The 10,135-nt window shown below is 54.8% G+C and overlaps 1 protein-coding gene across 1 annotated transcript; it reads left to right on the plus strand.

Moving 5' to 3' along the window:
- Nucleotides 1-3,450: 3,450 nt before the first annotated feature.
- Nucleotides 3,451-9,690, plus strand: SLC1A5 (solute carrier family 1 member 5). The gene is made up of 4 exons (XM_032169370.2): nt 3,451-4,649; nt 7,503-7,545; nt 7,917-7,964; nt 9,520-9,690. Exons 1-4 carry the CDS (start codon nt 4,081-4,083, stop codon nt 9,688-9,690), a joined length of 831 nt encoding a protein of 276 aa, XP_032025261.1. The 5' UTR covers nt 3,451-4,080.
- Nucleotides 9,691-10,135: the final 445 nt, after the last annotated feature.

Here is a 10,135-nt window from a genome sequence, read left to right on the forward strand (position 1 = left end):
TGTGTGTGTGTGTGTGTGTGTGTGTGTGTGTGTGTGTGTGTGTGTGTTTGTGTGATACAGAGTCTGGCTCTGTTGCCCAGGCTGGAGTGCAATGGTGAGATCTCAGCTCACTGCAACTTCTGCCTCCCAGGTTCAAGCGATTCTCCTGCCTCAGCCTCCCGAGTATCTGGGATTACAGGCGTGCACCACCACACCCGGCTAATTTTTTAGTATTTTTAGTAGAGATGAGGTTTCACCATGTCGGCCAGGCAGGTTTTGAACTCCTGACCTCAAGTGATCCACCCGCTTCGGCCTCCCAAATTGCTGGGATTACAGGCGTGAGCCACCGCACCCGGCCAAGCCCAAGTTTATTGTCTTGTCTCTCTGCACTAGAATGCAAGCTCTAGCAGCCAAGGAATTTTTTGGTTTTTTTTGTTTTTGTTTTTGTTTTTATACAGAGTCTCGCTCTGTTGACCAGGCTGGAGTGCAGTGGTGTGATCTTGGCTCACTGCACCTCTGAATCCTGGGTTCAAGCGATTCTCCTGCCTCAGCCTCCCAAGTAGCTGGGACTACAGCCACCTGCCACCATGCCCAACTAATTTTTGTATTTTTAGTAGAGACAGGGTTTCACCATATTGGCCAGGATGGTCTCCATCTCCTGACCTCATGATCTGCCCACTTTGGCCTCCCAAAGTGCTGGGATTACAGGCATGAGCCACCGTGCCTGGCCTATTTTCATGTTTTTGTATTTTTAGTAGAGATGGGGTTTCAACATGTTGGCCAGGCTGGTCTTGAACGCCTGATCTCAAGTGATCCGCCTGCCTTAGCCTCCCACAGTGATGGGATTACAGGCGTGAGCCACCACTCCCAGCCTAAATCTTTTTTCCCTTTAGACTGAGTCTTGCTCTGTCACCTAAGCTGGAGTGCAGTGGTGAGATTACAGCTCACTGTAGCCTTGACCTCCTGGCTCATGCGACCCTCCCGCCTCAGCCTCCTAAGTAGCTGGGACTATTGGTGCATACCACCACACTCAGTTTATTTGTTAATTTTTTTGTAGAGACCGGGTCTCGCCATGTTGCCCAGGCTGGTCTCGAATTCCTGGGCTCAAGTGAGCCTCCCACCTTAGCCTCCCAAAGTGCTGGGATTAAGGGTGTAAGCCACTGTGAAATTTTTTTTTTTTTTTTGAGACAGAGTCTTGCTCTGTCGCCCAGGCTGGAGTGCAGTGTCATGATCTCGGCTCACTGCAAGCTCCGCCTCCCGGGTTCACACCATTCTCCTGCCTCAGCCTCCCGAGTAGCTGGGACTACAGGCACCCGCCACCACGCCTGGCTAATATTTTTGTATTTTTAGTAGAGACGGGGTTTCACCATGTTAGCCAAGATGGTCTCGATCTCCTGACCTTGTGATCTACCCGCCTCAGCCTCCCAAAGTGCTGGAATTACAGGCGTGAGCCACCGTGCCCAGCCGAAAAATTTTTTAAAGTATTTATTTATTTATTTTGAGATGGAGTCTCACTCTGTCACTAGGCTAGAGTGCAGAGGTGTGATCTTGGCTCACTGCAACCTCTGCCTCCCGGGTTCAAGCGATTCTCCTGCCTCAGCCTCCTGAGTAGCTGGGACTACAAGTGCACGCCACCATGCCCAACTAATTTTTGTATTTTTAGTAGAGACGGAGTTTCACCATATTGGCCAGGATGGTCTCCATCTCCTGACCTCATGATCTGCCCACTTTGGCCTCCCAAAGTGCTGGGATTACAGGCATGAGCCACCGTGCCTGGCCTAGTTTCATGTTTTTAAAGACAAGTTCTCACTATGTTGCCCCAGATGGAGTCTAGTGGCTAATCGTGGGCACGATCATAGCCCACTGCAGCCTTGAACTCCTGGCCTCAAGGGATCCTCCTGCTTTAGCCTCCCAAATACCTGGGACTACAGGTGCATGCCACTGCATCCAGCTTGTTCTTCAGTAATAATAACAATAACAGCAATCATAGCAGTAGTATTTGACTTTTTCTGAAGGGCATTTTTGTTAGAAACAAAAGAAGAGAGAAAGAACAAAAAATTTTAAAGCACAAATAAATAACTTTTTTTTCTTTGAGGTGGAGTCTCGCTCTGTCACCCAGGCTGGAGTGCAGTGGTGAGATCTCGGCTCTTCGCAACCTCTGCCTCCTGGATTCAAGCAATTCTTCTGCCTCAGCCTCCTGAGTAGCTGGGATTACAGGTATGTGCTGCCACACCCAGCTAATTTTTGCATTTTCAGTAGAGACAGGGTTTTGCCATGTTGACCAGGCTCATCTGGAACTCCTGACCTCAAGTGATCTGCCCGCTTCACCTCCCAAAGTGGTGGGATAACAGGCGTGAGCCACTGCGCCCGGCCGTATTATCTCATTTGAACCCTTGCAACACTCAAGGTGGTATGACATTATTATTCCCATTTACACATATGAAGACCGAACCTCATAGAGGTTGTAAATTACCTGAGGCCTCACAGCTGCTGTAGGAGGAAGCTTCTGACATTACCACTACAATCTTTGAGCAAATGTGAAAGCCTGAAATGTCACAGAACAGGCTAGAGATGGGGAAGGAATAAGGATTTCAACACTGTCAGGTGGAGTAAGGAATCATGTTTCATTGTTAACCTCCCAAACGGCCACTAACAGAGAATTTGGGGAGGCAGCAGAGTGGGTGCGGTTAGGGGCTTGGGAGGTGGGCATGCACGTGTCATCCTCTCTAGGTGTGACCTCAAGGTGAATGACTTCCTCTGCCTCTGGGGTTCAAGCGATTCTCCTGCCTCAGGCTTCCAGTAACTGGGATTACAGGCACGTGCCACCACACCGGGTAATTTTTGTATTTTTAGTAGAGATGGGTTTCACCATGTTGGCCAGGCTGGTTTCGACCTCCTGACCTCAAGTGATCCGCCCGCTTCACCTCCCAAAGTGGTGAGATTACAGGCGTGAGCCACGGCTCCCTAAATAAATACATCAATTTTATTTAAACCTTACAGCAATCATATGAGACAAAAGCTTTGATCACCTGCACTTTATATTCGAGGAATTAAAGTTCTCAGAGGCTACTAAAGACCAAACTCAGGGCTGAGGAGTTCCAAAGCTGAGTTGAGTTGCAAATGAATCACCCGAGGACCACCGGAGCTTTCTAGCGACCCTCGCACCAGGGAACGAACCCCTGTGGTTTAAGGGCTCCAACCCACAACCCAATTCCTTTGGCGGGAAACGGCACCCTCCCAAGGCCCCGCCCCTTCCTGGCCCCGCCCCGTCGTCTCTGGACCCGGCTTCTGGAGATGGGCATTATTATTCGGCCTTCTATGGGGGACCTGGCCCCACCCCGGGTATCAGCCCCGCCCCTACTCGCCCAGTCTCCGAACGCTCTGCAGCCAATCGGGACCCGCGGGTCGGTCCCCGCCTTCTCAAACCCCGCCCCCTACCCTTATCCCTGGCAGCTTCCGCTAAACGGGCTCAGAGCCACGCGGCACGCCCGGGAGGTTTTCTCTGGGCTGGTAGCCGCTACTCCCGGACACCAGACCACCGCCTTCCGTACACAGGGGCCCGCATCCCACCCTCCCGGACCTAACAGCCTGGGTCCCCTGGTTCCGGAGCTCCGCTTCCCGGCCCCTAGATTCTGGCATCCCAGCCCTCAGTGTCCAAGACCCAGGAACCCCGGGTCCCCGCCTCCCGGATCTAGGCGTGCGGGATCTGCGCCACCAGAACCTAGCCTCCTGCAGACCTCCTCGATTTGGGGGCACTCAACCTCCTGGAGCCAAGGGCCCCACGTCCCACCCAGAGAAACTCTCGTATTCCCAGCTCCTAAGGCCAAGGAACCCAGGCGCTCCGAACTCCCAGCTTTCGGACATCTGGCACACGGGGCAGAGCAGAGAAGCCTCAGCGCCCAGCCTGGGGAATTTAAACACTCCAGCTTCCAAGAGCCAAGGAACTTCAGTGTTGTGAACTCACAACTCTAAGGAGCCCTCCAAAGTTCCAGTCTCCAGGTGCTGTTACTCAACTCAGTCCGAGGAACGTCGGGTCCTGGGAAGGAGCCCAAGCGCTCCCAGCCAGCTTCCAGGCGCTAAGAAACCCCGGTGCTTCCCATCATGGTGGCCGATCCTCCTCGTGGAGACTCCAAGGGGCTCGCAGCGGCGGAGCCCTCCGCCAACGGGGGCCTGGCGTTGGCCTCCATCGAGGACCAAGGCGCGGCAGCAGGCGGCTACTGCGGTTCCCGGGACCAGGTGCGCCGCTGCCTTCGAGCCAACCTGCTTGTGCTGCTGACAGTGGTGGCCGTGGTGGCCGGCGTGGCGCTGGGGCTGGGGGTGTCGGGGGCCGGGGGTGCGCTGGCGTTGGGCCCGGAGCGCTTGAGCGCCTTCGTCTTCCCGGGCGAGCTGCTGCTGCGTCTGCTGCGGATGATCATCTTGCCGCTGGTGGTGTGCAGCTTGATCGGCGGCGCCGCCAGCCTGGACCCCGGCGCGCTCGGCCGCCTGGGCGCCTGGGCGCTGCTCTTTTTCCTGGTCACCACACTGCTGGCGTCGGCGCTCGGAGTGGGCTTGGCGCTGGCGCTGCAGCCAGGCGTCGCCTCCGCCGCCATCAACGCCTCGGTGGGAGCCGCGGGCAATGCCGAAAATGCCCCCAGCAAGGAGGTGCTCGACTCGTTCCTGGATCTTGCGAGGTCAGATCCCGCTCCCCGGGAGGTGGGGAAGAGTGTTAGGGATGGCGGGAGTGGCCACGTGGACAGGACGGGGCTTTGGGGCCCCTAGAGCAGGGACTTTCTTCTAGAATCTTAGGAAAACTCGACAGGATATTGAGGGGAGCTTCAGCTCTCGGGAATGTGAGTCTAGTCTCCTGGGGAAGGGGATTTCTAAATTTGGGGGCCTGGGTACATAAGTGGGGTCTTATAGAGGGAGAAGAAAGTGATTTGGGGAGACACAGGAGGGTCTGCCTAGGGGAGAAAGACACTGAGGGGAGGGGACCCCAGGAGGAACTTTTGCGGGGGGAATCTTTGCGTGGTCAAGGGCCCCAAGATGGGGCTTCTAGATATAATTTGGGGCCAGGGTGGGAGAGTTTGGGATCCCTGGGTAAGGAGCCCCTGGAGGATCTGAGATCTGAGTAACCCCACCAGGCCCTCTTCCCAGCCCTGGGGCACCCCCACACCACGTGTCACTCGGACAGAACCAGGCTCTGTTTTTGGCCTCCGCTTCCTGCCCATTTCAGCTGGGGTCTGGCCGCTTCCCCTTTATCTTTTAGATCAGCCCTGCCACCCCTGCCTTTCCCTCCCGTTTCCTCCTCTGTCTGGGCCACCCCCTAGCAGGCAGCCCAGAAGAGGACCAGTTAGAAAGGGGAGCAGATTCTTTTCCCTCTCCTGGCCTCTGCCCCGCACCCCCAAGAATGGCCTCCCCCACTTTGAGGAGGGCAGGGGGCAGAGGCCTCCTTGCCTTTAGGGCTTGCTGATTCAGTGTCTCCAGGTTGGGGACTTCCTGGAAGTTGGGGGAAGGAAATGATGCGTCACGGAACAGGGTTCCCCAGCCTCTGGGGCGTCAGTGCAGGCTGAGATGGGAGACTGGGGCAGGCTTGGTGTCCCGAGTTGAAGCCTGGGAGCACCTTCTGGTGGGGGGAGATTAGCTGGGTCCTGGCTCAGCCTGGGAATGAGTGGTACAGGCGGACCTTCAGGCAGGCACACCCACTCCGAGGCTGTTTATGAGCACAGGCCTCCCCTGCGTGCCAAAACAGCTGTAGCTCACACTTGGCCGGCCACACAGGCTTATAACCAAATGACACACAGCTGGACACAGGCGCGCAGACACTCAGCTGAGGCTGTAACATCTCGACAAACACATGGCCAGATACCAGCGGTCATACACACACTCACTGTGTACTAAGACCCCTGCAGCACAGCCGTTCAGTGATGCCACCAGCCACGCCAACATCTAAACACAGGCTCAAGAGCACACAATACACACTCACATACACACCTATGTGGTCACACACCAATAAACTCCTGCTTTTTTTTTTTTTGAGACAGTCTCTGTTGCTCAGGCTGGAGTGCAGTGGCGTGATCTTGGCTCATTGCAACCTCTGCCTCCTGGGTTTAAGTGATTCTCGTGCCTCAGCCTTCCGAGTAGCTGGGATTAAAGGGGTGTGCCACCACGCCTGGATAATTTTTGTGTTTTTAATAGGATGGGTTTTCGCCATGTTGGCCAGGCTGGTCTCGAACCCCTGACCTCAAGTTATCTGCCCACCTCAGCCTCCCAAAGGGCTGGAATTACTGGCGTGAGCCACCGCACCCGGCCAAACTCATTCCTCTACCATGACGTTATTTTACTGTACTGTGACGCATGGCTGGCCATCCACGGACACTGTCCTATACTGCTGAACCTTAACCTGCACCCAAACCGTTAACATTTGACAGATTGTATATGGACACATGGCGTTGGCTGTACACCGGTCATTGGTGAGAGGGAGCATGTGGAGTGGTTGGGGCTATGGAGCCAGCTGGCTGGGTTCAAATCCCAGCTCTGCCATTTCCCAGCTGGGCAATTTTCTTTACCCTTCTGGGCCTCAGCTTCCTTTTCTATAAAATGGGGTAATAGTGATTATCCCCAAGGCTGTCGTGAGGATGAAATGGGTTAATTTGTGTAAAGCACAGGCCAAAATGCCTGCCTGCCACACGGTAGGCGCTGTAGATGGCTTAGCTGCTATATATAGTTTTTGAGAGAGTCTCACTCGGTCCCAGGCTGGAATGCAGTGGCGTGATCTTGGCTCACTGCAGCCTCAACCTCCTCGGGCTCGAGTGATCCTCCCAACTTAGCCTCCAGAGTAGCTGGAACTACAGGCACGCGCCACCACGCCTGGCTAATTTTTGTATTTTTTGTAGAGACACAGTTTCGTCATGTTGCCCAGGCTGGTCTTCAACTCCTGGCTCAAGCGATCTGTCTGCCTTGGCCTCCCAAAGTGCTGGGATTCCAGCAAGAGCCACGGCGCCTTGGCCTTAGCTATTTTCATCTCAAGGCAGACACTGTCACACAAGAGTAAGAGTAGCCGTGTAAACACAGATGCATATTCATGAGATATGAAGCCGTCCCTTGTCTCCCTCCCCGTCACCGCCTCCCAACACACCCAGATCCTCCCCCATACTCTCAGAGCCGCCGGGCCGGCCCTCCAGGAGGAAGTGGCTGATGCAAGCTGTCCAGGGTATTAAGTTTGCTGCATAGGGTGGAGCTGAGGCCCAGGGCGTCCTGCCCTGGCCTGCCATGGGAGGCCAGCATTCCTCACCCCGAACCCACAATGCCTCAGGGCTAGCACGCCAGCCTCTTGGGGCTGAAGGAGGCTGACTCCCCACGTCCTGCAAAGGGGTGCAAGCCTAGTTCCAACCCTGCCGGGCTGAGGCATGAATAGGGGCTGCGTTTGGGTGCAGACGGGGCCCCAAAGCTTCCACTCGCTGCCTTAAAACGCCAACCCAGCCTCTCAGACAATGCTGCCCTCCCACTATGGTATCTAATAACCCTCTGTGTGTCTGTCTCTGCAGAAATATCTTCCCTTCCAACCTGGTGTCAGCAGCCTTTCGCTCAGTGAGTCCTCAGGGGTGTCCTGAGGGGATGGGGGTGGACAGGGAGGGATGCCAGCCAGGGGGAGCCCTTGCTACCTGATTTTGGTTAGTGCCTAGAAAAATGCATGTGCAATGAGAATACGGGCTCAGAGCCCCCTGTGAGTTTTAATTCTAGCTATGTGACTGGGCAAATGCGTTTACCTCTCTGAGCCTTGGTTTTCTACCTCTGGAAAATGGGGGTATTGATCATCCTGCCTCATGGGGTTGCCAGCAGATGAAATGAGATCACATTGAAAGGATGTGGAAGGGCAGGCTTTGAGCATTGTTATCTTGGCATGGGGTTGGGAGGCCCTGGTAACGATGGACACTGACTCTTCCCAACCCCACCTGCAGTACTCTACCACCTATGAAGAGAGGAATATCACCGGAACCAGGGTGAAGGTGAGAGCAGTGGGAGGCAGTGGGGGGCTCTACCTCTTTGCCCATTGCTGTAATTTTTTGGTTTTATTTCTGCCTCAGTCTTTGCTGTGGAATTTGATTGACACTCTGCAGTCCTTCCCCAATTTCTGTCTTTTCTGCCTTCTGGATAGGTCTCTACTTTGTCCCCTCTTTTCCTGCCCCAGGCATCCAGGCTCTTCCTTTCTCCTTTTATCCCTCACCCCCCAACCCCATTCCATGCTGCCCTCTCCCTGCCCCCTTCCATCCACCCTCGACCTGCTCAAACTGGCAGCCAGCCAGAGGTTTTTGTTGTTGTTGTTTTTCTGAGACAAGATCTCTCTCCATCATTCAGACTGGAGTACGGTGGCACGATCACAGCTCACTGCAGTCTCGACCTCCTGGGCTCGAGTGATCCTTCTCACCTCAGCCTTCCCAGTAGCTGCGACTCTAACACACCTGGCTAATTTCAGTATCTTTTATAGAAACTGAGTTTTGCCATGTTGCCCAGGCTGGTCTTGCACTCTTGGGCTCACGTGATCTGCCCACCTCGGCCGCCTTGCGAAGTGCTGGGATTACAGGCGCGAGGCACTGCTCCTGGCCCCGAGGATCTTTTCTTTTCTTTCTTTCTTTTTTTTTTTTTTTGAGACAGAATTTTGTACTTGTTGTCCAGGCTGGAATGCAATGGCGCGATCTCGGTTCACTGCAACCTCCGCCTCCCTGGTTCAAGTGATTATTCTCCTGCCTCAGCCTCCTGAGTAGCTGGGATTACAGGCATGTGCCACCATGCCCGGCTAATTTTGTATTTTTAGTAGAGGTGGGGTTTCTCCATGTTGGTCAGGGTGGTCTCGAACTCCCCACCTCAGGTGATCCGCCCGTCTCAGCCTCCGAAAATGCTGTGATTACAGGCGTGAGCCACTGTGCTCTGCCCTAGGATCTTTTCAAAACACAAATGTGACCCTATCTCTGCAGTACCCAGAGCCCTGCCATGTGCCTCAGTGCCTTCAGGAGAAAGTCCACTCTCCTTGCTACAGTCTATGACCAAGGGGTCCCTGTGAGGTCAAACCCCTGCCAGCCCGCCTGGCTGCCCATCCTTAACTAGTGACCCTGCCCAGATCATTCTACTCTAGCCACAGTGGATTATGGCTCTTCTTTGAATGCCCAAGTTGCACTCATTTCTAGGCTGTTGCACATTCTGCTTCCTCTCTGTAGATCCTTCTACCACCCTTCTTTACCTGGTTCACTCCTCTTGTCCTCCAGGTCTCAGCTCAGATGCTCCTTCCTCCAGGAAGTCCCCCCGACTGCCCCCTACTCCCCAAGCTGGCACTGCCCTCTCTTGGTTCCCACACTCCCCTGGGCTCCCTTATTCCAGCCCCACCTACTCTGGGCCATCCCTGACGACTAATACATTTCCCCTGGACCTGTACTGGGAGCCTTGGGAGGAAGGGGTCTGAGGGCTGCCTTGTCTCTGCTGGGTCCCAGTGGTGCCCAGGACAGGCCCTCAGTGACTGTGCAGGTAGACTGAGTGTCCCTTCCACCCCGATCTGTTCCTTGCCCACAGGTGCCCGTGGGGCAGGAGGTGGAGGGGATGAACATCCTGGGCTTGGTAGTGTTTGCCATCATCTTTGGTGTGGCGCTGCGGAAGGTGGGGCCTGAGGGGGAGCTGCTTATCCGCTTCTTCAACTCCTTCAATGAGGCCACCATGGTTCTGGTCTCCTGGATCATGTGGTAGGTGGTGGGAGAGGAGGCTGGGGGTGGGTGGGGTTGGAAGGTCGGTCTGCTGCCAGAGGCAGGTGTGGGGCATTCTGTTTGGGGTGGGGCACCCTCTAGTCACTCTTTGGAGCCAGATGACATGCATTTAAATCCAGCATTGACCATTCCCTGTCTATGTGATTTTAGGCAAGTGATTTTCCCTCTCTGCTTCAGTTTCCTCATCTATAAAATGGGAACAGCACTTTGGGAGGCTGAGATGGGTGGATCACTTGAGGTCAGGAGTTCAAAACCAGCCTGGCCAACATGGTGAAACCCCGTCTCTACTAAAAATACAAAAAAATTAGCCAGGCGTGGGGACACGCATCTGTAATCCTAGTTACTCGGGAGCCTGAGGTACGAGAATCACTTAAGGCTGGGAGGCAGAAGTTGCAGTGAGCGGAGATCGTGCCACTGCCTGGGCGACA

The sequence above is a fragment of the Hylobates moloch genome, unplaced genomic scaffold (genome assembly GCF_009828535.3).
Source record: "Hylobates moloch isolate HMO894 unplaced genomic scaffold, HMol_V3 SCAFFOLD_12, whole genome shotgun sequence".
NCBI classification, from domain to species: domain Eukaryota; kingdom Metazoa; phylum Chordata; class Mammalia; order Primates; family Hylobatidae; genus Hylobates; species Hylobates moloch.

Excerpts from the sequence above, each read along its gene's own strand:
- SLC1A5 (XM_032169370.2), top strand. The coding sequence starts at position 4,081 with ATGGTGGCCGATCCTCCTCGTGGAGACTCCAAGGGGCTCGCAGCGGCG. Across the intron at positions 7,546-7,916 it reads TGTCAGCAGCCTTTCGCTCA|TACTCTACCACCTATGAAGA; the intron begins GTGAGTCCTCAG and ends CCCCACCTGCAG. Across the intron at positions 7,965-9,519 it reads TCACCGGAACCAGGGTGAAG|GTGCCCGTGGGGCAGGAGGT; the intron begins GTGAGAGCAGTG and ends CCTTGCCCACAG.